This window comes from Cynocephalus volans, chromosome 2 (assembly GCF_027409185.1).
Source record: "Cynocephalus volans isolate mCynVol1 chromosome 2, mCynVol1.pri, whole genome shotgun sequence".
NCBI lineage: Eukaryota > Metazoa > Chordata > Mammalia > Dermoptera > Cynocephalidae > Cynocephalus > Cynocephalus volans.
In genome coordinates this window covers 49,562,643-49,577,656 of record NC_084461.1, presented here as the reverse complement: position 1 = coordinate 49,577,656, position 15,014 = coordinate 49,562,643, and the positions used below count along the sequence as shown (strand labels likewise).

The 15,014-nt window shown below is 38.6% G+C and overlaps 1 protein-coding gene across 1 annotated transcript in view; it reads right to left on the bottom strand.

Annotated features, from left to right (window-relative positions):
- Window positions 1–572: 572 nt before the first annotated feature.
- Window positions 573–15,014, bottom strand: part of RAB3C (RAB3C, member RAS oncogene family) — a 222,212-nt gene continuing 207,770 nt past the window's right edge. Inside the window, exon 4 of the mRNA XM_063087929.1 lies at window positions 573–760. Within this exon, the coding sequence (XP_062943999.1) occupies window positions 573–760 (188 nt within the window). The remainder of the gene's footprint in view (window positions 761–15,014) is intronic.

Here is a 15,014-nt window from a genome sequence, read left to right as displayed (position 1 = left end):
TATAGTCAATGGTCTCCTCAGTTATGAATAGCAATGAAAAATAGACACATTTCCTAACGGTAAACTGACCAGCCCCATGACAGTGTCTCTAATCAGAATCTAATTTCCACATGATTTTCGGTTGAGAGTAGAGCAAATCAAGTCTCCTGCTATCTGCCCCACTCACATATACACACATTGGCAGTTCCTGGTCACGATCCCTGCGAGTGAGTAGAATGATTTGAATCCATGACACAATAGTCAGTTGCAGTAAAATTATTGTCTGAGGTTCCAGCAGTAGCTTAACTGAGAAGAAATTTGAAATGAAAAGAGCCTAGAAGAGAAATAAATAACAAGTCACATGCAAGTACCAGATGTTTATAGATGAATAGTCCTTACAAATTTAAGATCACATATTTGCCATGTATTAACACAGGAAATCTCTCAAGAATTGAACGCATGGATAAGCCATTGACATCAAAGACTTCCTTCAAATAATTATTAGGCAGTATAAATGAAGGCTAATAGACCATTTATAAATGCTGTTTGTTGGCAACTGGGGCCTCCAGGAGCTGCCTATGTGCATAGGGACATTAACAACCACAGTTGGGTTGCGGTGGAGGAGGAGTTTCCTTGAGTCTTGTGTTCTGCTTTGCGGCAGTGATGGCTGGATCGGTCTCCAGACTCTCTGACATTTTGTCACAGATGATATCCACAAGGCGCTCAAATGTCTGCTTGACATTAATGTTATCCTTGGCACTTGTTTCAAAAAACTCAAATCCTGGAAGAAACACACAGAAATGCAGCTTGGTTATTTCATGTTTCTGGAATGAAATGGGACTTGATTATGATTTTGAATGACGGTGAGTTAATGGCGGGACAGCAGTGAGTGGTGGGTTTGGTTTGGGTAGGAGATGAGAGGTGGGCAGGAGGTGCCATTTGAACCAATGCTACCGTCTTGCTACTCACTAAAGGAAAATATACATATATTCCTTTAAGAGTTAGTAATGGCAACATTAAGAATCCTCAACACCAAGTCTATCTTTGACATCCTTTTCCGCCACCCCCACCCCCCCACCCTGGCCCACCCTGTAGCTTCCTGCAATTTTTTCTAGGCCTGATATTATTTGGCATTTTATTCTTTTCCCATTACCAGATTCTACCAAAATTATTAATTTTTATTTTTTTCATCACCTTGTGACTTAGAAGATTTCAGGTGCATAATCTGCTGCAAAAAAGGCTACCAAACTCCAAGCTCTACCTTTTTATGCCCTGCGACTGCTCAGTGATGGGTCCGACGGTGGGCTTCTAGTAAATTTTCAGTATATAATAGGACACAAGGTGGCACTGGAGAGCCGTGAGATTTACCTTAAGCCTGCTTCAAACTGCTTTAGGAAATTTTTTGAATGGGTTAGTCTAACAGCCCACCAGGGTGTTGTATGCCACTGCACCTATCTATTGGGTGCTGATTTCTCCATATCATCTGTCTATCAGTAGAAATGTTTTTATCAACATCTGGGAAAGAACAGTTGATAAATTTCAAATGAGCTGCCAGAATTGCAAGAAGGTACATGATGCAGTGACAGTTTCACACTTGGACTGATGTGTCACTGTACCTGGGCAGAAGCAGCCTTAGTATGCTGCTCTGTACACAATTTTATCACTCTTATTGTTTGCATTCACATTCCACTGGCTGAGCTTGCCAGTCAGTTGCCATGACAACCTCCCACTAGGCCAGCCAGAGGTTGCTCTGGTCCATTCAGAGGACGTTGATTTAGGATGTGTTGGGCTGAACACAGAAAGGCTTTTCTAATCCATTCTGAATTTTACACTCTATAAATCCTTCTGGTTACATCTGGCCCTATCTCAGAGGAGCCACATGGATTCTGAATGATTAAGTCATGTGATTTCATCCCAGCTCCTGGGGCCAAAAGAAAAAAAAAAAAGAATGAACTGATATTTGCATCCATGTCAAAATCTCTCAGATAATCCAGAAATACTTATGTTCTTATACAGTATAGAAGGCTATAGTATTGAAGGGTAGAAAACAAAAAGCAATTCTCATGAGTTAAAATTTCTAATTTAGTTATGATGCTATTTGGTCGAATGACTACATCTGAGCTTGAATTTCACTAGCTACTCTATTGTTAAAGTTCAAGTGGATAATTGCAGGATTTGAGCTAAAAGAACCTCAGTAAAGCCAGGTTCTATAAAACAGAGGTGGATATTTCAAACCATCTTTGGTTTGTACTTCTCTCATTTTGTCTCTCTGGGCAATGCTTATGTGCTTCTCTTACAGTCTACATTTCTTTATCTACAGATAAGGGCATCTGGTGTTAACAGAACTCTCTCTTCTAATGTTTGTACTGTGTGTAGGGCTAGATCATTCACTTTCCAACAGTTTGATCCAGCTTTATGGGAAGGCAAGTATGGATCTAAGCAATATCCTTGTTGTTAAAATATCAGAGCTATTTGCATTCTCTGGAGATTTTTTCCAGTGCTAATGAGAGGGTGCTTTATGTCACGAGATATCAAGAACCCGCTGAAGAAGTTGAGATCCCTGGACAAGACTTCGGAGAAAAAAATTCCAAATTTTGGTACAAAGATTTCACTTACAGGTTCAATTGTCTCATCTTTTCTGCTAATACTTATTTTCTTATTAGCGTGATTTGGGAAGGCAATGAACTTGAAGGATATCATAAAAGATTTAGCATTGTGGAAAGATGGTATTCCACATCAGTTTTTGTCAAGTGTGACTCCTTTAATCTGGGCTGTGAAACATCCTACAGTGCTGGTATACAACTTGAGGTCAATAAAATGATCCTTGATGCCAAAAGCCAGAATGCTCTCAGCTTCTCGACCTTAACCTGGAATCCTAGGAATACGTGGCTACTAAGGAGACAGTGTCCCAGGACGGGCACACCATATTATCATAGTACCCACTTACCCACATGGATGAGAAGAAGACATCATAATATGGTGATGAATCAGAAGTCAAAAGATGTGGGATTTAGGACCACTATCAACACTTACTAGACTTGAGACCAGGAGCAAGTCACTTATTTTATTCTCACTTTCCTTATTTATGACATCTGCCTTTTATCATAAGGCTCACATGAAAACAGTAGGTAAAAGTCTCAAGCAAACAGGAAAATCCTATGATAACAACAGCAATAGTAATAATAAATTAACATTTATAGAGTGATTACTACATAATAGGTACTATTCAAAGCACTTCATATGTTTTAACTCATTTTTTTGGTGCCATTATTTTCTCCAATTTCCTGATGGGGAAATGGAGTCACAAAAAGGCTGAGTAATCTGCTCAAACATTTCCTTGCTCTGCTAGTAAATGGCAAAGCTGGAATGTAACTACTAACCTGTATACTCTCCTGCTTTTCCAGATATCCTGCAAAAGTGAGCTACTATAGTCACGTGTTGCTTAACTATGGGGATACAGTCTGAGAGATGTGTCATTAGGTGATTTCACAGTTGTGCGAACATCATGGTGTACACTTACACAAACCTAGATGGCATAGCCTATTGCTCCTAGGCTACACACCTGTACAGCATGTTATTGTGGGCATCTGTAACACAATGGTAAGCATTTGTGTATCTAAGCATAGAAAATGTATTGTCAAAATATAGTAGTATAATCTTATGGGACCACTGTTGTATATGTGGTCCGTCATTGAAGACACATGACTGTATTTTGTTCCAGTTGAATTATAAGATTTATGTTAATTAATAATCACAATATATACCATAAACTTTCATCAATTTACATAATGAGAAAGTAATTAATTGATTTAACCCTATTAGTGAACCAAATGAAATAATCTTTCTTAATGATTCCAAGGGTATTCTGATATTTTGATTCATCAGGATGGCTATCCTGATAGCTGTATCAACACAGAATTATACAATTATAGATATAAAAGGTTCTAGAAGTTAGACACTCTCTCATTGACCAAATATGCCATGACCTCCTATCATAAGGTTGTCATAAAATGAGATATTCAGGATCAAAATAAAAATATTAGTATTTTAGTATTTAGTTGTTCAGATTCAGGGCAAGTGGGACTTTACTGTGCAATACATGATTCTCTGTCCAGGTGAATCAGCATCTTCATTCAATCACCTGTGTGTAAGGCCACTCATGCCCCTCAGCTATGTGTGCCCATGGGTGTTTAAAGCTCATGGCCTAAATCTTGACTACAAATTCAACCACTATAGCTTTGATTTTTCTACTAACTCACTGGATGTTATGGCCATTACCTCCCAGTATCTCAGTATTTTAACTTCAACTATAGAAACATGAACTTGTTCTCAGAAATCTTTAACCTCCCACCATACACACCTACATCTGTAGAAGGCCGACCCTTCAGTCAATGAAGCTTCAGAAACAGAGTCTTTCTTATAAAACTTTGAAGATCGCTTCTAATTTCCTGAGTAGAAAAGCGTGGTGCAGCAAGATTAGATAGGTGGCTCAAGGTCACACAGCAAGACCACTGTGAAGTCTGACAGAGATCTCCTGATAAACAGGTTACTGATTTAGCTTCCAGCCTCAAACATCTGTCCATCAGATTACATCATCATCTTTCAATAATTTCAGCACACAGATGTCTTCGTCAGTGAATCAGTGAACATTTTTAATTAGCCATAGGGACTCTGATCATTCTTTCTCATTCTTCCCTTATCAGGGAACCTTTAAAAACCTTTCTGATTTTTCTCTGGCAGAGGCAGCACTGTTCTCGAGGTGGGTAAGCCTTGTTCAGCACATTTCTGTTTTAGGCTCTCTCATGCCTGATCCTGAAAGATCACTCCTGCCTTTTCCAAAAGACATTACAGTCATGGCTGGATGCTAATTGTTTCAGGTTCACTTGGTATTAAGAATGAGACAGAAGCTTGGAAAGATTTTGTTTGGAAAAATGTGTTAGCTGTGCTGAGGAAAGAAGGGAAGAAGTACAAAGCCAGCCTGTGTCCTCTTCATGATGTGAATATCACTGCAGGAGGCAACAGAGAGAGATGGTGCAAACCAGATTTTGCTCTAGTGCCCAAGGGAGGTGATCCTACAGCATGACTTCACAGGATTGGAGGTCCACCTGCATTAGAATCACCTGAAGTGCTTAGAAGCTTCTAAACTCCACCCCAGACATACTGACTAGAATCAAAAGGGGAGGGATGGGTCCTCAGAAAATGCATTTATTTTTAACAGGCTGCATAGGAGGTTTTTTATGCACATGAAAGGTTAAGATTCACTCTCCTCTGTACACTCATATTCATAGCAGCATTATTCACAATAGCCAAAAGGTAGAAACTACCCAAGTGCCTATTCACCTATGGATGGATAAACGAGATGTGGTATATACATACAGTGGAATATTATTCAACCTTAAAAGGAAGGAATGTTTGACACATGCTATAACATGATTGAGCCTTGAGGATGTTATGCTAAGTGAAATAAGCCAGTCACAAAAAGACAAATACTGTTTGTTTATACTTATAGGATGGACCTAGCATACTTAAATTCACTGTATTAGTCTGGTTCTGTTGCTTATAACTGAACACCTGAAAAGAAAACAAAACTTATTTCTTGCACTTTCAGAGGCTGGGAAGTCCAAAGTCCAGGGAACACATCTGGTGAGGACCTTGGTAGTGGTGGCTCTACAGTGATGCACGGTGTCTCATGGTGAGAATGGCTGAGCAAGAGAGCTAATTCCTCATTTCTTCTCCTTTAAAAGCCATCGGAACTGTGTCCTTTACCCCATGAATAGATCAATCCATTCACAAGGGCATAGTCCTCACAATCAAATCACTTTTTCAAGGCCCCACCTTTGAATTACCACAATAAGATTTCCTACCCTCTTAACACTGTCACAGTGAGGATTAAGTTTCTAATACATGAAACTTTGTGGGACACATTCAACCGATATCATTCACAGAGTTGGAAAGTAGAATGGTCATTGTCAGAGGCTGAAAATAGGGGGCAAATGGGGAGTTAATGGGCATAGAGTTTCGGTTTTGCAAGATAAAAAGAGTTCTGGAGTTTGGTTGCACTACAGTGTGAATGTACTTCCTACTGAAATGTACACTTAAAAATGTTTTAAAAGGTAGGTTTTATGTCGTGTATATTCTACCACAATTAAAAAAAATTCTCTGCAATCGTACACTGTTGTAGGGAATTTAAAATGATTCAGCCTCTTTGGAAAACAGTCTGGCAGTCTCTCAAATGGTTAAACATAGAGTTTCCACATGATCCAGCATTTTCATTCCTAGATACATACCCAAGGGAAATGAACATGTATATTGACACAAAACCTTGTACACAAATGTTTATAGCAGCACACTAGTTATAGGAGCACATTAGTTATAGGAGCACATTAGTCATAACAGCCAAAAAGGAGAAATAGCCCAAAATGCCCATCAACTGATGAATAGATAAATAAAATGTGGTATGTCAACATAATCAGATATTTATTCAGCCACAAAAAGTAATGAAGTAATGACAAATACTACAACATGTATGAACCTTGAAAATAGTACAAGTGAAAGAAACCAGGCTTAAAGGGCCAAATTTGAGGTGCTGTGGTTTGAATGTGCCCCCGAGCTCGTGGAGAAGTTTGACCTCCGTGTAAGTGTAGGGAGGGTGGGAAATCTGACTCTGGTGTTTGAAAGGTGAGGCCTTTAAGAAGTGATTAGATCATGAGGACTGTGCCCCCACGAATGGATTAATCTGTTCATGAATGGTTTAACGGGTTATCAGGGAATAGACATGTAACTTTATAATGAGAGGAAGAGCCACGTAAAAATGCTCCTGTCATGCTCACCATGTGATACCCTGGGTCGCCTTGGGACTCCGCAGAAAGTTCCCACCACTCAGAAGACCCTCGCCAGACGTACCCCCTGGACTTTGGACTTGCCAACCTCAAAAACTGTAGGAAATGATTTTCAATTTCTTTATACATTACCCACTTTCAGATATTCTGTTGTCAGCAACAGAAAACAAACTCATACAGGAGGGTACTTCAAAAAGATCATAGAAAGATGCACATTATCTTTTAATTTCATTTTTCCATGATCTTTTTGAAGTATCCTTGTACTTTATGATTCCATATATTTGAAATGTCCAGAATAGGTAAATCTATAGCGACAGAAAGTAGATTAGTGGTGACCTGGGGATGGGGTAGGGAGTGCGGGGCAAGGGGGAGGGAATGCTAATAGGCATGGGGCTTCTTTCTGTGGTGATGAAAATGTTCCAAAATTGATTGTGCCAAAGGTTACACAGCTCTGTGAACATAATAAAAACCACTGAATCGAACACTTTAAGTGGGTGAATTGTGGTATATGAATTATATCTCAATAAACCTGTTATACATATTTTAAAAGAGAATTACTTTCCTAAATGAATGGGAATGTATGTTGCCCTTGGAGATCTCTCCAGAAGGAAACCATGCCCTCGTGGGGAAACCATTTCAGTGTCTGACAGAATTCTTGAGCAGGCAATGTCTCCCCATGCCCAATGCAAACCCTTCATACAGGTGTTTAAATCCAATCCTTTTTGTTCTGACCTCAGCAGAGAGGAGAGAGCAGCTTCTTCCCCGGGAGGACATTCTGATGCATCCTGGAGTATCAGAAGAACTTGAGCTTGAACCCCACACTGCTAGGCTTGCTGGCACTTTTCTCTCCATATTTCTGCACATTGATCCCTGAAGGTCCTTAGAGTAAGAAAGCCTCAGAGAAGTCTGGCGCCTTTTCAGACTGATACCCACAGGGCAGCAAGCAGGACCAAAACTGTGCTATTCACCAAGGTGGCAGGCTCCAGGCGGTCACTCTGGTGCTTGAAGGGTACTGAAATGTCACAGCACCCCACAGAGACTCCATTCCACTTGTGATTACACTGTGTTTATGGCAATGATCACAATTCTACTATCAAGTATTTTACTACTCCTTTCTCAGCTTTTTTCTCCAGTGTATTAAAACAGTCTTATAGGCAACCACTAATTCATTCTCACATGTCCATAGCTATACCATGTTGTGCAATGCTTTTTGTTTTCGTAAGATGTTTTGTGGGATTGTTGCTCTTTTTTTTATCCCAGGAAACTCCTAAACATTATTTGGGGTACTCTGCTCTTTTAAACTTCACTTTGAAAGAAAAATCACAGCTATTTTTTTCTTTAGAGAGAAAGCGGCTACTAAAACCATAGTGCAATAAATCATTTTTGTCTCTAATTGTTAAAAATCTATGTTCTGTTCTTAAGTTTCTATTGCCAAACTCCCAAACGAGATCTTCTATTTCCAGATTCGAATTGCAATTTCAGTGTCCTGTTTTCCATTTCCTGTGGAATTGGATGAACCAGAGCTACAAGGAAATGTCATTTGGCTGCTGGGCGGGTGACATTTGGGCCAGAACTAAGGATTGCTGAGCAGCAGGACAAACTGCCATATGAGTTTGTCCCATGCTGGGGCTCAGCCTGGAAACACACTTTAGGAGGAGCAGTGGGTGAGTCTTTTGACCCGCTTGCCTGAAGAAGGGCCAGGGAAAGACCAAAGCTGGACAGCAGCAAGAACACGAGATCAGCCAAAGGCTCGCATTGCTAAAAAACTGGTCAAGCATTTCAGTCCCTGAGTCCTTGTCTTTAGCCAGGTATGACCACATGGTAGTTTTCTCCTGCTTCTGTCAGGATTCTGAAACTATGCAAGGGTCATTCTATGGCTGTGACAAATGCTGGTCCATGTAGAAATGTTCCCTCTCTGTCCTTCCCCTGCCAGACATGAGCTCAACCCTCTTCATTCCTTCAACAAGCTCAGATTCTGTTTTACAGAGGAAATGGGCTGTCTGAGCTTGCTGGTGTAAAAGTTGCACCTGCTGCGATTCATCATTCGCAGCAGAATAAAATCCAAGCTCCACAGCCTGTCATTCCTTCTCACCTTTATTGTCTTCTCCTAACCCAATCCTCTCCCAGACCCTCACCCACACACCCAAACCCTCCACTTCAGCCAAGCTGGTCCCCTCCCCATCTGGTGAATGGACTTAACACAAGGCTCACTGCAGCTTTGCCCTTAAGGAGTCTCCATGTGAAGCCTTCTCTCTCATTCCGTCCCCTTCCCAGTCCAATTTAACCTTCAATACAGAGGGTGCTATGTGTTCCATCTGGCCCCAGGCTGTTGAAAATTTAATCTTGAGCCAAACTTTAAAAACTCAGGATTCTTTTTACATACAAATTCAGATTTCCGGCTTATCTTTAAACATGGGAATACTCGGTGGGTGTGTAAGGACACCGTGGCTAGTGTATTTCAGAGGGGGGCATTTCCTCTCCAGCTGACCACAGTCCCTATCACTGCTGATTGTTTCTGTGACATGAAATCCAAGTTCAGCTCTCTTTGCACTCACACTTGTGATTCTCGGAACCCACATCTCTATTAATGGTGGGAAAATTCAAGCTACACGGGGAAGGGCTTTCATTTCAAGGGGAAGGAGAAAGCATTTTTTAAAATTTTACTTTCTTTTTTTTTAATTTTAATTTTTATTATTAGCATATTCATTATTACAAATCGTAATTTTTCTTTATGCCCTTTACTTGACCTATCATTCCCCCACCCGCTCCCTCCCTGCCCTCCATCACTAGTATCCTTAGGTTTCTTCTCTCTTTCTGAAAGTTCAACACAGTGTTGTGGTCTTTTCTTTCTTTGTTTCCTTGTTTCTTTCTGTCTTTCTATCTTTCCTTCCTTCTTTCTTAGCACTCAGTTATGAGTGAGGACATGCAGTATTTCTCTTTCCTCGTTTGGCTTATTTTCATAATTTTCTCCAGACTCATCCATGTTGCAGCAAATGGCAAAATTTCATTCTTTTTTATGGCTGAGTAGTATTCCATTGTGTAGATACACCACACTTTCCTAATCCAGTCATCTGTTGATGGACACTTAGGTTGGCTGCATATTTTGGCTATTGTAAATAAAACTGTGATGAACATGGGAGTGCAGGTATCCTTTTGACATGATGATTTCCATTCCTTTGTATATATACCCAGTAGTGGGGTTGCTGGATCATATGGTAGTTCTATCTGTCATTTGAGGAGTTGTTTGAGAAACCTCCATACTATTTTCCATAATAGCTGTATTAATTTACAGTCCTACCAACAGTGTAGAAGAGTTCCCCTTTCCATGTATCCTCCCCAGCATTTGTTATTCTCTGTCTCTTTAATAATGGCCAGTCTAACTGGAGTGAGATAATATCTCAATGTAGTTTTGATTTGCATTTCTCTGATGATTAGTGATGCTGAGCATTTTTTCATGTACCTGTTGGCCATTTGTTGGTCTTCCTTTGAAAAATGTCTATTCATCTCCTTTAATTGGATTATTTGGGTTCTTTTTTTTTTCTTTTTTTTTTACTTATAGCTCTTTGAATTCTTTATATATTCTAAATTTTAATCCCTTTTTGGATGTATAGTTTACAGATATTTTCTCCCATTCTGTAGGTTGTCTTTCCACTCTGTCAATTGTTTCTTCTGCTGTGCAGAAGCTTTTTAGTTTGATATAATCCCACTTGTTTATATTTTCTTTAGTTGTTTGTGCTTTGGGGGTCTTATTTGTAAAATCTTTGCACAGTCCTATTTCCTGGAGTGTTTCCCCTATGCTTTCCTTTAGTAATTTGGTGGTTTCAGGTCTTATATTTAAGTACTTAATTGATTTTGAGTTAATTTTGGTATAAGGTGAGAGGTATAGGTCCAGTTTCATTCTTCTGCATATGGATGTCCAATTTTCCCATCACCACTTTTTGAAGAGGCAGTCTTTTCCCCAATGAATGTTCTTGTTGCCTCTGTCAAAGATCAGTTGGCTGTAAGGATGTGGGTTGATTCCTGAGTTTTCTATTCTGTTCCATTGTTCTGAGTATCTGTTTTTATGCCAGTACCATGCTATTTTGGTTACAATAGCTTTGTTATATAATTTGAAGCCAAGTAGTGTTATGCCTCCATCTTTATTTATTTATTTTTGCTCAGGATTGCTTTGGCTATTCAGGGTCTCTTGTTGTTCCATACAAATGTAAGGATTGCTTTTCCTATTTCTGTGAATAATGTCATTGGTATTTTGTTGGGAATTGCATTGAATTTGGGTAGAATGGACATTTTCATGATGTTAATCCTTCACATCCAAGAGCATGGTATGTCTTTCCACCTTTTTGTGTCCTCTTTAATTTCTTTCAGTAGTGTTTTGTAGTTTTAATTGTTGAGATCTTTCACCTCCTTGGTCAAATTGATTCCTAGTTGTTTTTGTTGTTGTTGTTTGTTTTTTTTTAAATTTTTTTTTTGGTGCCTATTGTAAATGGGCTTTCTTTCTTGATTTCTTTTTCTGCTAGTTTGTTACTGGAGTATAAAAATGCTACAGATTTTGGGGTGTTGATTTTGTTTCCTGCAACATTACTGAAATTGTTAATCAGCTCTAAGAGTTTTGTCCTTAGGTTTTTCTACATGTAAGATCATGTTGTCTGCAAACAGGGATAGTTTGACTTCATCCATTCCTATCTGGATGCCCTTCGTTTCCTTCTCTTGCCTGATTGCTCTGGCTAGTACTTCCAATACTATGTTAAATAGGAGTGGTAGTGTCTTGTTCTTGTTCTTAAGGGAAAAGCTTTCAGCTTTTCTGCATTCAGGATGATATTGGCAATCAGTTTGCTGTAAATGGCTTTTACTGTGTTGAGATAATTTCCTTCTATACTTAATTTGCTGAGAGTCTTTATCATGAAGGGATGTTGAATTTTGTCAAATGCTTTTTCTCATTGAGATACTCATATGGTTTTTGTCCTTGATTTTATTGATGTGGTGTATCACATTTATTGACTTGCATATGTTGAACTATCCTTGCATTCCTGGGATGAATCCCACTTGATCATGGTGTATAATTATCTTGATGTGTTGCTGTATTCTGATTGATAATATATTGTGAAGGATTTTTGCATCTATGTTCATCAAGGATATTGGGCTGTAATTTTCTTTTTTGGTTGTTTCTTTATCTGGTTTGGATCAGGGTGATGCTGGCCTCATTTAATGAGTTTGGGAGAATGGCTTCTGTTTCAATTTTTGTGGAATACTTTGAAGAGAATTGGTATTAATTCCTCTTTAAAGGTTTGATAGAATTCAGCTGTAAAGCCATTTAGTCCTGGGCTTTTCTTTGTTGGAAGATTGCAGATTAGTGCTTCAATCTCATTGCTTCTTATTGGTCTGTTCAGGTTTCTATTTCTTCTTGGTTCAGTCTTGGTAGTTCGTATGTGTCCAGAAATTTATCTGTTTCATCTAGGTTTTCATATTTGTTGGCATAGAGTTGTTTATAATAATCTCTAATAATTCTTTATATTTCTTTGGTACTGGTTGTAATGTCTTCCTTTTCATTTCTGATTTTTGTTCTTTGGGTCTTCTCTCTTCTTTTCTTTTCTTTTTTTTTTTTGTTAGCCTAGCTAATGGTTTGTTTATTTTATTTATCTTCCCCCCAAAACAACTTTTTGTTTCATTGTTCTTTTGTATCATTTTTTTGTTTCTATTTCATCTAGTTCTGCTCGGATCTTAATTATTTCTTTCCATCTACTACTTTTAGGATTGGATTGTTGTTGTTTTTCTAGTTCTTTGAGGCATAGTGTTAGGTCATTTATTTGGAGTCTTTCCCTTCTTTTGATGTAAGAATTTGTTGCAATAAACTTTCCTTTTAGTACTGCTTTTGCAGTATCCCACAGGTTTTGGTATGATGTATTTTTATTTTTGTTGGTTCAAGAAATTTTTTTTATTTCCTGCTTAATTTCTTCTTGGACCCATAGGTCATTCAGGAGTCTGCTGTTTAGTTTTCATGTACTTGTATAGTTTCCAGAGTTTTGCTTGTTATTGATTTCCAGTTTCAATCCATTGTGGTCCAAAAAGATACTTGGAATGATTCAATTAAAAAAAAAATTTGCTGAGAGTTTATTTGTGACCTAACATGTGGTTTATCCTGGGGGATGTTTCCTGTGCTGATGAGAAGAATGTGTATTCTCTACTTGTTGGATGAAATGTTCTGTAGATGTCTGCCAGGTCAAATTGGTCTAAAGCATAGTTTAAATCCTGTGTTTCTTTGTTGATTTGTTGCCTGGAAGATCTGTCCAATGCTGAGAGAGGGGTGTTCAGGTCACCCACTATTACTGTATTAGTGTCTATCTCTCTTTTTTGATCTAAAAGTGTTTGCTTTACATATCTGGGTGCTCCAGTGTTGGGTGCATACATATTTATGGTTGTTATGTCTTCTAACTGGATAGATCCCTTTATATATATAGTGGCTTTCTTTGTCTCTTTTTATGGTTTTTGGTTTAAAGTTTATTTTATCTGATATAAGAATAGATACACCTGCTCATTTTTTGTTTCCATTTGCATGGTATATCTTTTTCCATCCCTTTACTTTTAGTCCATGTAGGTCTTTATAGGTGAGGTGGGTCCCTTGAAGACAGCACATAGTTGGGTCTAGCTTTTTAATCCAATCAGTCTGTGTCTTTTGAATGGGGAGTTTAATCCATTTGCATTTAGGGTTGGTATTGACAAGTATTGCTTTACTCCTTTCATTATATTGCTTTTTGTTTGAATGTTTTAAATATCATTTGTCCCTTTCTTCTCCTTTTAATTTTCATCTTTGATGTTAGTTGGAGTTTTGAGGTGGCATGATTTAATTTCTTTCTCTTTCTCATTTGTATTTTGGTTTTAATGGTGAATTTTGCTCTTTCTTGTGAAGGAATTTGTGATAGTGATGATTGTTTTCAGATTCTGAATGCAGGACTCCTTTGAGAATTTCTTGCAGGGCTGTTCATGTGGTAGTGAACTCCCATAAGTTTTGTTTGTCTGAGAAAAATGCTATTTCTCCCTCATTTCTGAAGGATAACATTGCTGGGTATAGAATTCTTGGCTGCCAGTTTTTTTTTTCTTTTAGTAGTTTGAATATATCATTCCATTTTCTTCTGGCATGTAAAGTTGCAAAGTCTCTGTTAGTGTGATGGGGGCTCCTTTATAGTTGACTTGATGCTTTTCTGCTGCTGCTTTTAGAATTTTCTCTTTGTCTTTGAGCTTTGCCAGTTTGACTATAATGTGTTTTAGAGAGGATCTTTTTGAATTGAATCCCTTTGGGGAATCTTTGGGCTTCCTGGATCTGAAAATCTGCATCTCTCCCTATACCTGGGAAGTGTTCTGTTATTATTTATTTGCATAAGTTTTCCATGCCCTTTCCTTTCTTCTCCCCTTCAGGAATACCCATGATTCAGATGTTTGTGTGCTTGAGATTGTCTGCTAGCTCTCTCAGATTTTCTTCATTTTTTTAAAGTTATTTTTTCCTTTTTTTTTTTTTTTGTCTGCCTGGGTTATTTAGAAAAAAACATTTTTGAGGTCAGGAATTCTTCTTCTTTGCTCTAGCCTGCTGCGCAAGCTTTCTGTTCTGTTTTTTATTTCATTGAGTAAATCCTTCAGCTCTAGGAGTTCTGCTACATTCTTTTTTAAGGTATTAATCCCTTTGTAAATTTACTCCTTCATATCCTGGATATTTTTTCTTGTTTCATTGTGTTCTCTAATTGATTCTTCTTTTATCTCTTTGAGTTTTCTTAAGATCAGTGCTTGGAATTCCTTTTCAGACATTTCAAGTGTTTCATGCTCTGAGGAGTCTGGTAGTTGAGAATTACCATATTCTTTTGGTGATTTCATATGTTCTTGTTTATTTGTAGTTCTAGTATTTTTTCATTGATGTTTGGTCATCTGGTAGGGCACTTGTTTCTTCTATTACTCTGGAGTGGAATATTAAGAGAAAGACTTCTTCCTTTATTTGTAGGCTCTGCTGATGACTCTTCTTGTATCAATGCAATTGAGTATGCAGTGGGCTGCCTTGGCTGCTGCTTGGGTGGTGAGTGAATGCGCCTTTCTGGGGCTCGGGTGGCATGGGCTGGCAGCAGTTGTGGTGGCAGCACATGGGCTGGACTGGTGCACACTTGGGCTCCTGCTTGGGTGGTTGGCGGGCCTTTCTGGGGCTTGGGTGGTGTGGGC